The sequence below is a fragment of the Epinephelus moara genome, chromosome 23, assembly GCF_006386435.1.
Source record: "Epinephelus moara isolate mb chromosome 23, YSFRI_EMoa_1.0, whole genome shotgun sequence".
Lineage (NCBI taxonomy): Eukaryota > Metazoa > Chordata > Actinopteri > Perciformes > Serranidae > Epinephelus > Epinephelus moara.
In genome coordinates this window covers 23,848,059-23,868,860 of record NC_065528.1, presented here as the reverse complement: position 1 = coordinate 23,868,860, position 20,802 = coordinate 23,848,059, and the positions used below count along the sequence as shown (strand labels likewise).

The window sequence follows — 20,802 nt, the reverse complement described above, 5'->3', positions numbered from 1 at the left end:
TTAAAACTATTGACGAAATAATCTTGTATTAATAACATTTGTTAGGTCCTTTGTCCCCTCTTGGCTTTTATATCCAGCCCCAAATGTTTCCAGCAGGGGATCAGCTGATTATCATGAGACGAGACAACAGGATCAAAGACAGACAAAGAAAGACAAACCAGTGTTTTTCTGTCAGGAGTTTGTTTGCAGGCTAATGAATCTAAGAAGTAAAGCACAATTAGTTGTCGTAAAAGATACCTAATGAAGTTATCTTAAACTGAAATGAGATTCATGAGATCAGTAGCGGCATGACTGGTGCATACAGCCCACAAGTATTATTTTCACCAGTGTCCATTTTTAGATTCAGTCTTAGCCTTGAGACGAAGAGTTAGTAGTTTTAGTCACATTTTAGTCATTCATAGTTTTAGTCTACGAAAATTTAAATGTTTTAGTTGACAAAAATTCATGACATTTTAATCTTTAAACTAATCCAGTTAGGCTGCTTCATGTATGAGAAATTGGAATCAAGGTGACAGGTTGAATAAACATTTCATTTCCACATCTTTTTTTCTACAACTACAATTTCTACACACTGACAAACACATTTCTCCAGCAATGTTTGACAGGTTTAAGTGATGATTTACGAGCACACACTTACTGATCATCATTTGAAAAGCTCAACATCTCTATTTATGGTCTCAGAGTCTGTGACACCAGAAATAAACTGAGACAACTAGGATTTGTACTCAGGTTTATTATAAACTCTGACTTATCAATTTCACTGTTAAGCAGAAAAATAACATCTGCGATGTGTTAATCTGGAGATTTAAATTTATGTCTCACAGAGTTGGTGATTAAAACTAAACTTTCATCGGTCAGAGAAACCTCTGCTGAGTTTAGACTGTTAACGTACAGCACGTCTACACTCACAGATAATCGAGCCTCCTACCTGCCTGTCAAACAGCAATCAACACAAAAACCTTCCTGAGACAGTCTGGACTTGGTGGAGTCCTGCAGAGATCAGGTGTGAAGACCAGCGGCCAATGGCTGCTTGCTCTGCTGCCATTCAGCGGCTAACAAGCAGAGCTGCTAACAGCCACCGTTGCAACTAATGAACTCCACAAATCCATTCAGCACTTCCACCGTCCACAGTCAAACACACAAGGCTGCTTTTTTACTGCTGAATTACAGCTCACAGTTCGCACTAATGGCTGATGCTGCTCTACATCCTGGCCCAGACTTTGCCAGAGTTTGCCAGCCTGTCGCTCATGGGGCATTTGAAGATGATTGGAAGCACGGCCATTCTCGGTGTCCGATAGTCCACCGCTAACATTTTTGTCACGTCTCGTCAACCAAAATGAAACATAGATTTCATCCTTGTTTTTATTATCAAGATCTATTTTTAGGTCGTCATCGTCTCGATTTCATCATGGGAAAAAGGTTGTTGACGAAAAATGTTTGTCATAGTTTTCATCAACAAAATGAACAGTGATTATTACCATGTTTTCAGTCTCTAACTGGCGTTCTGCATGCTGTTGCTGCTCTCTCATGACCTCAGACCATCATACCACACAGTCTGAAAAAAGAGGCCATAAAGCTTTTTCGAGAAGTTTCTCGAAACAAGTGAGCTGCATATTAAACTCACCTCAGCAGAATTTGTCTTCAAAGAAAATTGTGGGACTGAAGGATTTGCAGAGATGGATATTTTTTGCAGTGTAAGCCCTGCCTGATATCCACCTGTCCTGTGCTGCTGGCTAGTTGTCTGCAGCTGTGGGCTGCTGCAGTCTCACAGTAGAGGAGACGGAGACACTACATCGCTCTCCGAAGCCTGAGATAATCAGGGCGGCTTTATCAAAATCCATCTGGTGGCTGTCACTCAGCCCAGCCACTACAGAAACACCAGGGACCTGTTGTCACTGAAACTGCCACCCCAAACAACTTCCTGCTTTTTCATGTCTCAGCTTCTTGGATATCTCTCTTTCCCTCGACCTGCTTCTATTTTACCTTCATCATTCTTTTCCTTTTGTCTTCCTTCAGCTGTTGTCCTGAGATCTTCCACAACCTGTTAGAAGCACCGTCCCAGTTTTAACGATGTTGTATTCATAAAAGATGACATTGGAATGTTATGCACAATATTCCATCGCACCATGTGTCCTCTGACATGACAACTGTCATTTCTGACAGTGAATAAATGAAATCCTCTTCTTTGTTATGCGGCGCACGATGAGTACAGACTTGTGTGCATAATCCTGCTGCTCAATGAGTCCTAAGGCAGTCATTTCGTACATTAACTCAGGATTATACTTAGTGCATTGGATGAATTCCTTTCTGAGGGAATTTCATTTGTTACAAATGAGGGAATCCATTTCTGCTGCATCTCTTGGCTGCACATATATTTTGTGTGCATGCACCATATGCATTTCATTTATTGTACTGCACATGTGTGCAGATTGTGACATAAGTCTGCATGCTAACGTTTTAGGAAAACAATGCCACATCAGGGACCCAGATCTGAGTACATTAGACCCCAAAGTCCAGTTTATTTGATAAGTGTTGACACTGTTCACCACCTTTTCAAGCGGCCCCCGGCATAGATCGGCATACCTTGCCTGGGTCCGCCTCAAAAGGTCATCTCGAGTATGGTTCATGTGTATATGATACACATCAGGCTTGAAAAACAACTGTACCAAACCACAGAAGTGGACTGTTATTTAATGCCACAACAAGGACTTTTAAACTGGTTATGAAACAGTCTCAGTTTAATACTGATGGCTCTATATCAGACTGCAGTGTGGTCGGACCCAGACAGAGCCTGATCTGGCTTGCTGTCACCTTTGACCTGCAGTCTGAAGTCCCGTGGGAGGCAGCCCAACAGCAGCGACTCTTCCTCCGGCTAGGAGCAGAGGTTCACCTCGCTGCTGTGCTGGTCCCTGCTGATGACGCTCCCTGGGGCAGCAGTGTCCTTCTGCAGCACCCTTTTTTACATTGTAGCATGACAAAAAAATGTCAAGGAGATGATGACGCAAGCGGGCACAGAGCATCACTGATGTGAAAGCTGAGCATCAGGGGAGTGGAGAGCGGAGGCAGTCATACTCGGGCACAGTATGAATCAACTGTACGTTATATGACAAGCTCTAAAATACATACCTGTTTTTTTAATCGTTGCTCCATGAATGTTTCTCTATTTCAGCTGAAAGCTCTCCTCGATAACGGCTTAAGTTTTCTTTCCACTGCTCCAAATTTAGAGATTTATTTAGAGACTGCAGCTTTGACCTGGACACTCCAGATTGTTTTAAGTTGGAAGCAAAATCATTCCTTACAAATAACTCCGCATCTGTGAATCTGAAGTGCGTGTTGGAAAACATTAGATCAGCTGTTATCATCAGTTCTACCACAGTAGGTTTGCACCACAGGACCGCGGCACTGACAGCCAGATTGCAGCAACACAAAAGCATTGCAGGAGAAATGTGATCCTGTAGATAGGGAGGCAGGCGGCGGTGCGGCGAGGAGCCTCCAGTCACGTATGGAGCAGACAGAAAGCTCAGAGCATTGCCAAGCGGTTAGAGCAAAAGTGCCTCTTTTCTGCTATCGACTGACTCCTCCCGAGATAAACGCACACTTGTCTGCAAGAGGTAAACAAGCCACTGCTGACGTGTACAACACGAAACTACAAACCTGTGTGTGTCTATGTGTGTTTGTGCACGTGTGGGCTCGCCACAGTACTTTAAAAGTATTGTGCCGCATATCTCAGTGAACTTTCTTGACAAAATAGGTCAACACACAGGTAGAGAACTTGAATTTCCAATATATGGCAGCAGGATGGCAACTGTTTTTTACTTCATAGATATTTACTAGACTTTTTTTCTGATAACATTTTGGCAGTGTGAAGAAATTTGTAGGGAGTTTTACAGAGCCAATATTGCTGCTTAATTTAACCCCTTCATGTACATTTTTTGAACATACGTATCTTCCTGTCCAGAGCTCTATTTTGTCTTTTATATTCAGTCTACTAACTTCAGAACTTGCACACAGTCGAATCAGGGTGGTATTATTAGATATCAAATGCTTAAAGACTCTGGGCCGAATTCACAAAGAATGAACTGCTGCCGCTGATAGCACCTTGAATTGCACTTCATTTGCACCTGCAGTTTGCTCCGTCTTAACGTCCTATTCACAAAGGATATTGCGCTAATGATATACCAGCGCAAACACGCCCACAAAGTTTGGCCGCTTAGTGCAGTTTGCCCCTGATTTGCCCCTGATTGCAATCAGCCACATGGCAAAGTATAAATGCTGGCTTTGCGCCAAGAACACCGTGGCAGATCAATGGCAGACTTTGTTTGGCAAAGTACTGAATACTGTATATCCTCATGTAGTGATGTCTGCTGGTGAGTCGGTCTAACAGTGTCAGATGGGTTGAGGTTGTGGATTTGACCCAGTTTGACCACTTTATCACTATTCCCTCTCACTTGTAGCTGTTTTTTCGTTATCTTTTGAATTTAATATGAATTATGGAACCGTTTTTGTTCACGTTTGTTTCCCCCGTTTCGTAAAATAAATTATTGAAAGTTGCTTTTGAAGTGCGTGACAGAAGTGCGTTTTGAGAACGACCGCAGACTGTCACCTGTTCAACGCATCAATATCTTCGGATGCCATTAAAGTAATAATGATTATAATAATAATGTCAAAATATTATTTACAGACTGATTTAACAGACGATCACTGCTGCCACGATCACTGGAAAGTCTGGGCGAGAGGCTTCCACAGAGGAGCGCCCAGTTTGCACCAGCTTTCTAAAGACGTTATTTACTTCACTCAAACTGCGTGTGGCTATTAGCGCTGGTGTTAGTGAATTAGACGTTGTTTATCAATGAGGCTCATTTGCATAGAAAGGGGCAATTTTTGCGCCAAATATATGCATATTACCTCATTTAAATACGTGCAAATAACACCGGAGCACCGAGACGCAATCTGCTTGGCAGCGCAGTTAGTGGAGCATTTCACCCTCTGCGCGTGCTTTGTGAATTAGACGGTATCTGTTTGCTCCATTTTTACCGGTTTAGCGGCCGCAAAAGCCACGCAATCCTTTTGTGAATTCGGCCCTCTGTTTGTTTCATTAGCTACCACCGGGATTATGTTAGAGAAGAAGGCAGCAGTAATTCGGCTTTATCACAGCTGTGGTTCATCTATGAATGAATTCAGATTATCCAGTCACTGGTATGCACACCTCAATGCTGCTACCTGTAACGTTTCTGTATCAAGTCTTTTGTGTCTCATTCTTCCTTCCATGTTAACTTCCACCCTCAGTTCTCCCTGCTGGATGAAGCTGTGATGTAGCTGCATCTCGCTCCATTTATCCCACTTAGGCTTAGAGTGGCTAATGGCAGCGAGTAGTAACTCCAGGGCTTTGCCATTAAAAGGGTCGAGGCCCATTGACTTGTTGAAAGAGAGGCAATAGAGCATCTTTCTCTGTGACAGCCAGGAGAAATCAATTTTTGGAACATGCGAATGATTTTTTTTTTTAATGTAGGATTTAAGTTTAAAATATGTTTTTTTTTTTAAAAAGATAAGCCTGCTGCTTTTCTCTGCTTTTTCTTACTGTCTATGAATCCCATGAAAAGACAAAACCAGAACTGTGTCTTTGTCTCTCAACGATACTAACAATAGTTTCTAGTTATGGCAGCGTTTAGTTAATTTCATTAAGATCTTTTATGCTTCATTTTGTGTTTAGTAGGTCCTCATAATGTATATATTATATTTTTGTTTAAGCTATTATCAGTTGTTGTATTTCTGCTGCTTTTACTCACATTAGCAAAGCTTATCTTATGTCAGTTAACTCTAGCCAGCACCTAAAACATATGAACACTTAGATGTTAACCTGCTGATGATTTTTAAAGGTTCCATATGTGACATTCAGGACATTACTATAGCCGAAAACTACTATATGTAATATAATAGCTTCCTAAGCTGTGTAAAGTCATGCTCCCTCTGTGTGTATTGTAATCCGAGCTTCACTGTTTGTTTTTGCGGTACATGGTCCGGCCGTTAACCTCATGAGCCACACCTGGGTAGTGTGCGGCTCAGGACGCATTTTTTGGCCGAACCTGACCCGAGTCCGAAACAGTTATAACCAAGCCCGGCCTGAACCTGACAGACTTTCTGATTTTTTGGTCGGAACTCGACCCAACGCAGTTTGTTACCAAACATAGTCATTGTTATCATGGTTACAGCTTGTCTGTTTACCATGCTCACACATGGACAGTGTGTAAATGACCATCAAAAGGCTGCTGTTACGCACAGTCAAACACGCCGCTTGCACAGCAGGGCAGCACACACACACTCAGTTGGAGTGGAGCCTGTGTTGCGTTCAAACTTTGTCACGTAAATAACAAATTCCAGCATTGAGCAGGCCATAGCACAACACAGCAGCATGTCAAGTGGGCCGAACCCGAACCAAACTCGAGCCTGGCCACACCCGTCGGGTTCCCACATTTGTTTGGTTATTTATCTTTTTTTTGTAAAAAAAAAAAAAAAAAAATATCTTTAAACTGTTTGTGCACTCGTCTTGTCTCTCATCATTGTTGCAGCCCTAAGAGCCAGGTTGTAACACGCCCACCCTCCGGTTTCCTCCCCAGGTAAACACTGTTACTATTGCCATTGCTGGCACTGTTTATGAAGTTAGCACTGTTAGCTGTTACCCGATAGCTTAGCCATCTCTATATGGAGACCAGTGTGCAGACAATCCTACCCCAGAATCTGAATCATAGATAAGCTCTTGATATCGCACATAGCTCCTTTAACTCTCTAACCCTGTTATAGTTGTATCCTTTTTGTTACAGTTGCTCAGTATTGGATCAAATTTGAGGCATTGTGTTGTGAGCTAAGCTGTAATTTTTCACTCTGACATAGAAGGGAACATGTGAGGGCAGCTACATACACACACACACTCACACACTCTTAGATTCAGTATACATATGAAATGCTACTTGTCAGAGCAGCATAGAGGCAGAACTGACAGCCTGAAGAACACTTCTGAAATTGACAGTTTTGTCTTGTTAGGCGGGTGGGAAGAGGACAGCCGATTCAAACGTTTGCTCGCACCAAGCATCCACTTAGAGACACTCTTACTGTACACACTGCTGCAAGCCTGCATTAACAAGCTGTGGAGCTGGCTTCAAATGTACACAGAGATACATTTGTGTAAAGCTCTGTATCACACTTTGTACCAGAACCACACACTGTACTGTACTGTATGCTCGGCATGCAGGGAAAATCTGAATCCTGTGACACCCGTTATGGCATTTCAAAGTTTCACATTTTCCCACAGGCCATGTCTCATAACACACACACATATGACCCTGAACATATGGCTGTAAACTGTTTGGGTGTAATACCCTACAGTTATCGCATCTGTGTTCTCATGCATGTGCCATGTATATACGCACCTTTATATGCATACTCATACACAAACACACATCCCCTTTGGCAAGGAGGGCTTAGAGTGTTTCCCAGGAGTGAGCTCAAGGCAGATCTGAAGGAAGCACACTCACAAACACGCACACACACATTTCACATCCATCATCAAAGCCTCAGTGTTGACAGGCTTATTTACTCAATAGGACAAAACCTCAATCTCTGCCTATATATATCTCTCTGTTGCATCCTTCCTTTCTTCTCTCTTTCTGTCATTTTTCCTGTTTTTGTTTTATCTATTTACGCCCACATCCAATCACTGATTCAGCTCCAGGCAGCTCTTTATGATGTGTGTCTATTTGTGTGTGTGTGTGTTTGCAGCTATGTGCACTTGCACAACCCTAAGCGAGTACCTCTGCACATCCATGCACGCACACATGAAGACACGCATTGATAGATGTGAGAGCACGCTGTGAAGCTGTGTCACTTTCCCTGAAGGACTGGTGTGTGTATGTGCTTGTGATTGTGTGTCTCTGCGTCTGCAGCCAGACTGTCGAAATTCAAAATAAACATATGATGGAAGATGGTGGCAAATTCTGCAGAAGGAGCAGACACTTTGTGATTTACACAACCTTCATGATTGAGCTGTAAGAATTTAAACAGATGAAGTTATTGTGTTAGAGAAAGGGTCTCCTGTTGAAGGAAATATGAGGATTTAATTAAGTTTAAATAAAGTTGTGAGGCTCATTTTTAGTAATTAAAGATTGCTTCTAGGCTGTTGCATCTTTAAATGTGCATCATGAGGCATAACACTCGGCAAATCTCGGTCTTTTCTCTCTCTCTCTCATCTGAGTGTTTTGTATTGCTAGTGTTTTCTCAAGGTTATGATTCCAGTAATCTCCAGTAAACTCCACTCCACTTTCTGTTGCGAAGAGGACGTACTCTTCTTGCTGGGTTTTTCTACATCAATTTATTTTTGTTTTATTCACATAATTAACCCCCCACACGTTTGTGTTTCGTGCCCGGCATTTACAGGGAATAAGTGAAGGCTGTATTTTCCTCGAATTTACTAACATTATCCGACAGATATGATGTCAGGGCCCCACTGATATATTAATAATAGTACATTAAAATGTATATACTAGTAATAGGCTGCCACATAATGACTGTTTAGACTGTTGAAAGTGAAAAATGTCCCAACTGCGTGCTGCCATCCATTTAATCGTCTTTTGACTTTTCGCTCCTCTGATGGATTTGAACTTGTTCTTTCTCCAAATGGGTCTCCATGCTGTGAGCAAGATGAGCCTCCTGAATATGCACTGAAAATGCTGTCAAAACTTCAAAATTACCAATGCAGCCTACATAATTCCTCACTGGGAAAGAGGCAGGAGAAAATAAAAAAGCTTGCAAAAATGAAATACGGCCTCAAATCAGAGTTGTCGATTCATAGGGGACTAAATTATCACATGCCCTTGATGATTGGCGAAATATGGTGGGTAATTTGTGATTTGTGATGGAATTTTTACTTGACAAATTATGGACATGGTAGATTTGCATGTGATTAGTATTATAGACAATCTCTGCAATTATTACAAATCACTAGAGGTCCCCAGGTAATAGTAGTCCCGTCCGAATAGGGCTTAGGTCAAACATATTTCTTAGAAAATGTCTGTAATGAACTGTACCTAAAATGCTACCTGGCGGTCCTTTTAAAATACTCATGTGCTTAAATAAATGCTTATCAAAGACACACCTCAAAGCTGCAAGCAAACAACAAATAAAAGCTAAAATGTAATATAACAACAGCTAAGATCAGACCTAACATTGACTGCATAGACATGCTTCAAAGACAGGTGTCCAAATGCTGTGGTCCAGAGAGCAAAGCAATTTGAATCTTGGCTGACAAGTCAGTGGCATGAGCAAATACTGGATTGGCAACAAAGGGGCGGTCTCCAAACATCTCTGAAGTAAATCAGACAAAATGATCCCCCAACAACAAATGAGCAGATAATCACAAATTTCATAAACAGTTTAGAACAGTGTTGTAGTAACCTGGTGTGAGTTTATAGTTTACGGTGGAAAATGTGTGTATTTTTTGACCCATTATTTTCCCACAAGCATCGATTATTTCATGATGACCAAAGTATTTCTATTTCTAAGACTCCAGCTATGGCCCTGCTACTATCCTGTTTTTCTAAAAGTGATTTTAAAAAGTGAAAAAATGCCGACCTCTTTGTCCACATCCATCACTGAGTGGAATTATGCTACTGTATAAATGGAAAACCAAAATAATTTATTTAAACTAAAATAATGAGATGAATAAAAACATTGACAAAATGAAGTTTGTGTAAAAAGTCTGCTTTTTGAAAATAATTAAAATAAATGGGAGATTCTCCGTCCAGTCGCATTTTTTAAAAAAAATCATCGATAAGCAAATGTACACAGTATGCTAACTGTCAACTGTTGTATCACAGTATACCTTGAAACTGCTATATCCCTGCAACCCTACTCTCAACATGGAGGTGGCTAGCAGCTAACAGCATGAAGTGGGGGGACCACAGGGTGGGCGTTACGTTTTCATGACGCCACCATTGCTGTTAATAAGCTGTAACCAAAGTATGAGTGCAGTGCAGATCAGTGATGATGAGCTAGTGGGATACACACAGAGGGACTCACATGCACTAACACAGTGGTTTCCAACTGGTCCAGCCACGGCGTCCAGATTTCTCTTTAGTCACTTGTTCAAGGTTCACACAGTTTAATACATACAGCGCCAAACTTGCGTTTGACCATGTCGTCGAGCTAGTTTGCAGTCCAGTCAGAATAGACCCGTGACCCACTTTTGGACCGTGACCCACCAGTTGGGAACCACTGCACTAAAATGAACGTGCAGCCAGACCGTCCACCACAAAGAATGGAGAAGCTCTAATCCCAGCACACATAGAGGTGTGATTTCATTGTCTGCTGAGGATGCCATTACTCCACTACATCTTTACATTGCAAGTAGGTGTTTGCTGCTGTATTAATGATCTGAATATTATATGCAACTCCTTTAAAATTCACTTCCTCCTCAGCATCCTAATCATCCTGACAAGTGAGATGTAAAGGTGCTCTCATCTCATTTAATTACAGGATCATTATTGGTGTCATCATCTAAAACATCATCAGCAGCCCCACTTTTTTTCTCCTGTGTGGCTTTGTTCTTTTTGAATAGGTGACAAAGATTTGTGGGAGTTGTGAAAAATCACGCCTTCAACTACATTCAAAGTTAAAACAGCAAGAAATGCTGTTTTTAATTTCCAGTTTATGGTTTGAAATGTGATAATGAATCATTCATATACTGCATCTTTAAGCAACAATCTCTCAGCTGCAAATATGTGACTACGCTGTTACTGATAGTGATGTCATCCTGTGTGTGTGTGTGTGTGTGTGTGTGTGTGTGTGTGTGTGTGTGTGTGTGTGTGTGTGTGTGTGTCCTGGCTGGGTCTCACCATAATTGGATGATATTCTGCCGTCTGATAGGACCCATGTAGGCAGGTGGCAGCTGACAGAAAGCCACTGCTGTGTGTGTGTGTGTGTGTGTGTGTGTGTGTGTGTGTGTGTGTGTGTGTGTGTGCGCGCGCGTGTGCGTGTGCGTGTGCGTGTGCGTGTGTCAGCAACTTTGACAACAGTATTTTAAGAAAAGTGTGTTGCTCTGTGTTTTGTGTCTCCTCCAGTTGATTAAGACAGATGCCTTCTCCCTCTGAAATTTAACTCGGGCTACTTCAGCAGTTCCCTCTCCTTTCTTCTCCTCTTCCTTTCTTCTTCTCTTCTTCTTGTTTTTTTTCCCAACCCTCTGTTAAGTGATCATACGCTGGGGAAATTAGTTCCGACACTCGGTTCTGCACTCAGCCGTACACACAAAACTGAGACAGCCATCAAACTGCACTGGGCAGCCGTCATATTTTCCTGGTTGCTGCAGACGCTTGTCAATTTAGAAAATGCACTCTCCTCCTGCTCTCTCACTTCTCTGTGATTGCACCATTAGGTGGGCGACACATTAGGTGTTGAACTAAACCCTCTTTTTCATTTCTCATTTTACCCAAAATTGCACTGACAAGTAATTTTTCTGCCAATATAACATAAAAGTTTGTTGGCTGCCCCAGCTTTACAGTCATCCTAAATCTTCTGTCTTCATAACTGAAGCAACTGGGGAAAGTTTCAAAAAGATAATTAGGATGTAGCACAAAGCACACTAGCTTCAGAACAGGGATTATGCTGCAAAAGCTCTTCCGAGTTCTTGTACATTTGGAACTCAAACAGGTTTCCAACTGTTTCATTTGTTTTGAGATACCTGAAATGAAACTGGTAGTGACCCAGCGTCTTATGTACACTCTGGGAGTGGGCGGTAAAACAATTATTTATGATATATTGATAGATTTTTAAGCAAGATATAAATTTAGACAGCACCATTTATATCGATATAGGGTCAAGTTGCATTACATGACGTATATCAGTGTGCATCTCTCCTCTCTCACACTCTCTGCACAACTCCGCCCCACTCATTCACTCACAAGCTGAAACCATTTCCCTCAGTGGAAACAAAGCTTTTATTTACTTTAATTTCACAGATAACAAACAATTGATTGTGGAGACAATAAAGCCTGCACAAAAATGTCATTTTTAGTCTTGTGTGTGATTTATCCTGGCTTCATATGAGCAGAGGAAATCTCTGCTTGTTGCTAGACTAATTTGTACAATGTAAAATGCCATAGGCTTGTGCTAATAACGTTAGCATGTTGTATGTGTTTGGAAAATGTGTTTAGTATATGACAGTTGTTTTGTCGGTGAACCTTGTGAGCTGTAATGAAGCTGAATTTTATAACGTTACCTTTGTGACATGTTGCTGTTGTCCCTGGCTTCATATGAGTAGAGGAAAAGTCTGCTAGCTGCTAAGCTAATATATTCAAAGTAAAATGCCATAGGCTTGTGCTAAAAACATTAGCATGTTGTATTTGTGGGGAAAATGTGTCCAGATAAAGACAAGTGTTTGTCTGTGAATGCTGCGAGTTATAGTAAAGCCGATTTGTGTACTTGTGTTTGAAACTGTCTCTATTAAGCCATGTTTAATGTGTGTTTAATGTGTGTTTTGAATCAACCCCAACAGCACTTCACAGAAACCCCACTAGTCAGCTTGTAAATACTGAGGTATGAATTCTTGTCCATATCGCCTGGCCCTACTCCCTTGGTCAAGTCATGGTAGGACTATGATCACCAAATTGGACATGGTGACCATCTTAAAAGAAGCAAGTGGCATTCAGTGTGATCCTGACATTAGCATGAATGCTCTGGGTCTGGTGTATAATGGCAGTTATTGCAACACAAAACACATTACTGTAATGAGGAAAATAAAAAACAAATCTCTGTCCCTCCCTCTCTCCAAGGTCACTTGTCCCATGTAACGGTGAGTGAGGGGGAGCCCGGTAACCATAGCAACTGCTCAACGGGCCCCACTCCAGACTGCTCCCCTCCCTCCCCTGACACGGCCTTGAAGAACATAGAGAGAGTCATCCGCCCACAGGTGAGTGCGCACGCACACACACACACACACACACACACACACACACACACACACACACACACACACACTAATGAATGTGTTGCAGAGGCACCTGATGCATTATTGAACATCACAGTATCCACCTACAAGAAGCTGAAACACCTGCACCCACCCCCACACACACACAATGGTAAACATCTCTGTCTGTTTCTCCCTCTGATTGTTTCTCTCGGTTTCATTTCATCTGTCTCCGTCTGTTAGTCACTCTCACAGTCGATTGGAGTTTAGAATATCTGAGCATCCTGAACAACATATCCTGGTTTCAGAAACCCAGATGAGCCCCCGTCCTGGCTCTGAGAGCTTGACTGTGCTTGTTGGTTTACTGTGAAAGGAACTGTATTATCTGTGGATGTAAACACAAACAACTTCCCGATCAATGTCTATGGGCCTTTACACTCCAGGGGTGTGATGATGAATAAACAACACAAAATGCGAAATACATGCCAGAATATATTTCGCATCAGAACAATCTATACCGGCAGTGACTCAGATTTGCTACAGTCGCAACACTTGTTCTATAAAAGGTTCAAAAAGGTTTGCACCAACTCATTCTTCAGAAAAAATGAGGGATTCAACATGACCCTGTGAGGCGCCACACTTATTAAATTCAGTTTCTTTTTAGTGAAATGCTCTGAGTGGATTTTGGTTCCCTCGGGTAAACACTGATGCAGTGTATATTTCTAGGGCTTTTATTGTGAAAGGTAAGAATGGAGGGAGTGGATCTGCTTTGCACTTCTTTTGTGAAGGTTAAAGTAGCGAGGTTGGGACTATAGAACCTCTGTGTTGTTGTTTTATATGCTTCATTGGTATATTACAGGGTGCTGACAAATACAAACAATCAACAGGTCTATGACGCTGCGACATGACGTCTGTTTTCGCACAACATAATAAACCAGCAACGAGGTGGACAACACATTTTTAAGAAGAATGAGGAAGAAGGTTCGATGGTGACATGTAGCCATTGTGACAGTTCAAACAAAGACACATTACATACAGCTTTTCCCGCTTTAATAACTTTCCCTTTTGTGCTCACTTCGTCTCCACTGAAGTGTCTCAGTACAATTGCAGCTCCTGAAAGGACGAGAGTAGGTTCACGTTAACTACTACAGACATTAACTGTTTTCAAATATAAAACTGCTTGTGTGTCAATATTTAATTGCCAGTATTTTATATTTATAGTGTGACAGTGTCGGATGTTTATATTTAACGTTGCTCAAGTTTCAATTAATGAGGTCAACATATATAAAAGTAATCCCTGTCAGCAAAATCCTCAGGCCGGGAAATGTAGTCTTAGTTTACAGTGGTGTTAATTTCTCCCTGATTTCAGAAAAGTTTCCTTCTATGTCCATGTCTTAAGATTTTGGTTTAGAAGATTTTATTGGTGATCTCTCATGGCAGAAAGTGTTGCTTTTCTTTGTCACAGTCATTTCCCAGCTGCAGTTATGTTGCAGGGGAGCCAAGATAAGGAAGGCCCAAAAACAATGACCAATCAGAGCAGACTGGTCCAGCACAAACAGTATGAGAAGGTTTTCAAACATTATAAACATGTTCTCATAGAAGCCTTAAATACAAGTATGAACCTGAAAATGAGCAAAATAGATCCCCTTTAATATCTATCAGTACCATTATATCAACATTTCCTTTATTCTAAAGCTTTAGTAACAGACTTTTACAGCAACAACTGCATACATTGATAATGCAGTGATCAGTCAGTGAATAACTTCAAACCAACACTCAGTTATTCAAATGCAACAACACATCAAGCTTATTAGTGACTTAGATTAATTTAGTCCTCTCACTTCTGTCACAGGGAAGATAGTATCAGACACACGAGCTCAGCACCAGCGTTTTGCACCTTGATAATTAAAGTCAGTTGTTTTCTCGGCCTACAGATGATGCCTGACATAAGACTGACAAAATTATTCTCCTGAACTGCCTGTGTAGTCTAGTGATGAATCATAAAATATTTGCTTTACTGAGAATAAAGCACGTAGGGTGAGATAATTATCTTGTAAATCAATCAGTCAATAGCTTTTTTCCTCAAGAATTTCCTCAAATCAAGTGTTCTCTTCTTCTTCAAGATGAAGACATTTTTCCCCTTTTAAAGCTATTACTCAGAAATGTAGCATTATGGGCTCATAATGAGACTAAATGGCTTGCCGAGATAGACAGCTCCTCACAGCCCCTGCCTACAGCGCTCTGTCTGAACGTCCTTTACTCACCTCAACATCTTCTTTTCCTCCCTCGTTTCCCGACCTCACCTTCTCTCCCGTCACCCCCCCTCGTCATGGGTCTATCTTTGGCATGTTAACTAATGTGTGTAGAGGGATCACATGCGGCGCTCAGCGTGCCTCCGCTCGACTTGAAGCGCACATAATCAAGGAGCACCAGAGTTCACTTTTATAGTGTCTAATTAATTCTGTAGAATTCATTTCATTTCATTTTAGTGCTCCCGCTGGCTATTTCATCAGAGCACACTGTACTCAGGCGCACAGACACACACATGACTTTTACAGCATATATAGAAGAGTCTGGCACAGCATAGTCCCCCCTGTGTTCACTCTTAGAATATTAATGTGGGGCTTACAGAGGGTGTTTGCCGCAAATATATGAATTAAATTTCACTGCTGTGATACAGTGTAAGGATGATTTGATCAGATGGTTTACTGCCATCTCACAAACAGTTATATAACCCTATATTAAATCATATCTAGAAATAGAAATTTCTCAGAGAGGTTGCTTTGGACAAAATTGAATAATACATCTGATGGAGGTCTCTTTAGGGATCTTGATATTAAAATTTCCAAGAGCTACAGTAATGCCTACACTACAGTACACACACAATTGTTGATTTAATTACTCTGTTTTATGCTGTCATTTGTATTATTACTATTCAGTGTTGTTGCGGTATCCTCATCTACTGCATATCACAAAGGTAAAAGTGAAGAATGTATGATATAGATCTCAGTGTCTCTACTTTGTTCTGAACTCATTTTCTATATTTTTATATCACATATACAGTGTGTGCCTTTTCTTTTTAGCAGTTATTTTATATAGAGTAGATGAAACAGTCCTCATCAATTCTCCCATCAAACTGTGGCTGAAACTGCTCCCACACAGCCATAACTGCTGCTATGGTCCAAGGCTGAGATGACAGGCATATGCCCCAATGGACGTCACTGGCATAAGTGCAAGTTAGCTTTATTAGGTACACCTTGCTAGTACCAGGTTGGACTCCTTTTGCTTTCAGAACTGCCTTAATTCTTGGTGTCATAGATTCAACAAGGTGCTGGAAACATTCCTCAGAGATTTGGGTCCATATTGACATGATGACATCACACAGCTCTGGTGATTGTGGAGGCCATTGGAGTACAGTGAACTCATTGTCATGTTCAAGAAACCAGTTTGAGATGATTTGAGCTTTGTGACATGGTGCGTTATCCTGCTGGAAGTAGCCATTAGAAGATGGGTACACTGTGGTCATAAAGGGATGGACACGGTCAGCAACAATACTCAGGTAGGCTGTGGTGTTTAAACCATGCTCAGTTGGTACTAAGAAAATCTCCCCCACACCATTACACCACCACCACCAGCCTGAACCGTTGATACAAGGCAGGATGGATCCATGCTTTCATGTTGTTTACACCAAATTCTGACCCTACCATCTGAATGTGGCAGCAGAAATCCAGACTCATCAGACCAGGCAACGTTTTTCCAATCTTCTATTGTCCAGTTTTGATGAGCCTGTGTGAACTGTAGCCTCAGTTTCCTGTTGTTAGCTGACAGGATTGGCACCTGGTGTGGTTTTCTGCTGCTTCAAGGTTCAGCGTGTTGTTGGTTCAGACATGGTATTCTGCAGACCTTGGTTGTAAGAAGTGGTTATTTGAGTTACTGTTGCCTTTCTATCATCTACTGACACTAACCAATGCCAGGCAGCTATCGCCAGAAGTTGATCATAGGAAACTGTGCATGTTCATGTAGGCGGCGACCACTTCAAACCCCTACCGCTGTGTTGAAATGAAATGACTGGAGGCAGGGAGTTACCATGTGGCGGTGTGAAAGCAGCTTAAATCTTACATTTCTTTAAATGTATTATTTGACAGTGTAATGTTACACTTATGTATTGCAGATCCAGACGTTTTTCTTCAATAGACAAGACTTATGTGCCCATGTGGTGTCACTCTCTTTAAATATAAACAAAATAAGAATTGCAGACGGGTGTGAGACTCAGTCAAACTCAGTTATTTTCTACTTTGCACATTTTTTGCAGTGTGTAAACCTCCCTCCCTCTGTGACAAGGCTCCCCAAGGCTGTTGCTGTAAATAAAAAATGTGTTCTGAGTAATTTTGCTCTTTAAATCCGGGTTTAAAGGAAATTATTCAGCTCGCGTGGTGCTAATGCTGCTGCAGCATTGACCACAAGCCAGTTGCTGATAAAAAAACATGTGATCACTTCGTAAAGGCGTGAAGAGATCACACAGGCTATGTTGACTGAAATCCATGGTCTTAACGTTTGTGTCGTTTTTATTTATTAATCGCTTGCTTCTTGTCCAGACTGTCAGCTGGACATGTTAGATCTCCGCAAGCTCTTGATCGCACCCATGGGCAGATGGGATGTGAAACACAGAAGGAATGAGGGAATAATCAAATGGATGAAAAGAAGCAGAAAGAGGGAATGCAGAGAGGACAGAGATGCATGCTGCATCATGGGGTTATCAGTTTTATACCTGCAGCCTCAGTGTCCTACATTGAATAATATGGCAGTAGCTCAGTCCATAGGGACTTGGGTTGGGAACCGGAGTTCAAGTCCCCGTCCGGACCAAATAAGGAGCATGGACTGGTGGCTGGAGAGGTGCCAGTTCACCTCCTGGGCACTGCTGAGGTGCCCTTGAGCACCAAACCCCCCAACCGCTCGGGGGGGCCTGACCAAGGCAGCCCCCTCACTCTGACATTTCTCCACTTTGTGCATGTATAGGTCCTGTTTGTGCATGTGTGTGTATTTCGGACCTGTGTGTTAATGACAAAAGAGTGAAAAACATTAGACACACACTTTAAATCTATACATTGCCTCTCTTGTACTTCTGTTATTATGAGGACCGATTTGCATTTTAGACCTTTACCTGCCAAGACCTTTTACCCTCAGATGGTCGACTCTTCTTCTAAATACAGTTTGAGAATTGATTAAGGCTGCATTAACATCCACATTAGCATGGTGCCAGAAGAAGCAGCCTCTGTATTCAATTCAAAAAGACCATAGAGAGCCAAAGTCCCTCCCCTACCATTGTTCCCCATGGGCCATTATTTTGGAGAAAAGAATGTATGATAGTCAACGGCAAGAGTCAAATAATTTCTTGATTCCGTTTGAATTGTGCCATAAATTACACATTTTATTTTTGTCAATTTAAAAAGACAATTTTCTAAGTGAAGAAGCTCATGGCCATAGATGAGGGTTGGGACGTAGATTGACCGATATATCGAGAGCTTTGCCTTGCCGCTCAGCACCCCTTTACCAACATCACCTGATGCAACACTTTCGTCACTGCTGATGCCTCTTCAAGCCGCTTGTCCATCTCACACTCCATTTTACCTTCACTCATGCAGTACTGTGCATATTTTTTACTGAAATAAGGTCCCATGGTCCACTGGAAGGGGAGGGACTTGGCCTCTATATTGCAAAATCCCCTTGTGTGTGGTTTTTTTTTGTTGTTGTTGTTTTTCCCCATCTGAACTCAGCCTTGGTTAAACTCTTGCTTTCAGAGGTCTGAATGATTGAAAGACATATGATGGTGAAAGGGTAAGGCTGGCAATCTTCAATATTTTTGTTATTGTCAACAAATTCCTTGAAAAGACAACCATAATGAGTCAGTTGTCTATTAATACGTTCTATCTTTTCTCGTCTGTCTATGGCACTCATTAGTTCTGACTGTATGTAAATCTTTGAAATGGGTCACAAAATCACTCAGCTGCCAGTTAATTAAATACACCTAGCTAAAACTAATGCAGTCTAATACAACAGTCCGGCAGTGAATCCTACTTTCATGAAGGTTATAATGTTTAGTCTTTGTTGAAACAGTTTTAGAGAGGTGCAGATTCAACTTTATGATCATTTGGAGGAGATAGTTTATGATGCTGTTGAATTTTATTGTGTATCTCTTATTGAGTGTATCCCTCCTGATATAAATATTAGAAAAACCTATCTGAGTATAACACAATATGATTCATCTGCTCCATAAACTACATCCTCCCTAAAGTTAGAATTTATTGCAGGGTTGTTGTAGCTCTACACTGCACTATTTAGCAAACCTTCAAAAACAGGAGTAAATTGTTTATCTGTTGACTACAAGCAATCTTAGTAGATGTATTCATTAGGATGAGAAGCAAAGGAATACATTACAGTGAATGTCCTGTGTGTGCGCGTGTGTGTGAGAGAGATCCAGTAATAGAACAGCTTCTCTGTTTGTCAGTGCTTTCCAAGTGTGACTTCACGCCATATGAATGTATATCTATAGTGTATATATACACATTGCACACATTTAGATCAACTGCAACACATGACACATCGGGCCTCATGCAGCAACATTCTCTTAAATAAATGAGAAGTCAGCTCCAGATGCACCAAACAGTCTTCACCATCCAAATCTGCTCTTATCCAGGAGTGTTGAATGATGAAACCCACTTGATCATAAGTTGGAGGTGCATGGCCAGTTGTTTATTAGCATGGGAAACGCCGAAAGGTGTGGACTAGAGTCACATGACTTGAACTCAAGTCAGACTTGAGTCATAAATTTGATGACAGGACTCGACAAAAGGAAAATAGACTTGCCACTGGACTTGTATTTCAATACCAATGACTCCTGACTTCACCTGAACTCAAACCTTTTGGCTAGAAAATGCTTGATACCTTACCCCAGGCCAATTTGGGAAAAGAAAGTTATAGACATATTTCCGATACGAGATGGGTTAAATACAAGACAGGACAGAAGGACACAGAATTCATTCAGTTGTGGCACTAGTTAGTTAATTTTGATGAGGTCCTTTTTTCACAAGCTTGTTTTATCAAATACACACATTTTTTAAAAAGCATTTGATTTTTGTAGATTTGATATATAACTACTTTGTTGTTAAATTGGTATTATATTTGGCGAAGAGTGCATTAGAGGGCATTATGGCTTGTTAAGGACTTGAACCTCAAAGTTTAGAACTTGGGAACTTCTCAGTCTTGGCTTGGGACTTGCCTTTCTTGCTTGAGTCCAAAGACTTGAGACAGTTATGTTTTGTAAAACAACACCTTGGTACTGCCTCTGGTAATGCCCCAGAAACACTACATAAGGGCAGGTGTTGTGCTGTGTGCACGTCCCCCTTACTGTCAAATAAACTTAAAGTAAACATGATTTTCCAGAGTGACAGCACTGGCGTTACAGGAAAATTAAAAACCCAGCGGTGGCAGAACATTTGTGGTGCTTTCAATGCTCTGTCAGCAGAGGAAAGCACAGTAATTGAAATAGGAAAAAAAAGGTTTGACATGAAAATGGAAGCATAAGAACCACATTGCAGTTGTGTTTTGCCTAAGTTGAGGCACCAGAGTCTTGCACAAATCTAAAAGCACTGCTGGTGGCATCTGTCTCCACAGCCAGTCAAATAGATCTGTGTGATTTCTAAAAATGTTTTCTGTGTGAAACCTGGATGGCCACACTAAGAGCATTAAAGGGATAGTGCACCCAAAAATGAAAATTCAGCCATTATCTACTCACCCTCATGCTGAGGAACGCTCTGGTGAAGTTTTAGAGTCCTCACATCCCTTGCGGAGATCGG

The 20,802-nt window shown here is 41.4% G+C and overlaps 1 protein-coding gene across 5 annotated transcripts in view; it reads left to right on the top strand.

The window, feature by feature from the left end:
• The window catches only part of anks1b (ankyrin repeat and sterile alpha motif domain containing 1B), a 355,428-nt gene that overhangs the window by 191,251 nt on the left and 143,375 nt on the right, over nt 1-20,802 (top strand). For all 5 annotated transcript variants that reach the window (XM_050036188.1, XM_050036186.1, XM_050036185.1 and 2 more), the window contains one exon: nt 12,816-12,952. In XM_050036188.1, the coding sequence (XP_049892145.1) occupies nt 12,816-12,952 (137 nt within the window). The remainder of the gene's footprint in view (nt 1-12,815; nt 12,953-20,802) is intronic.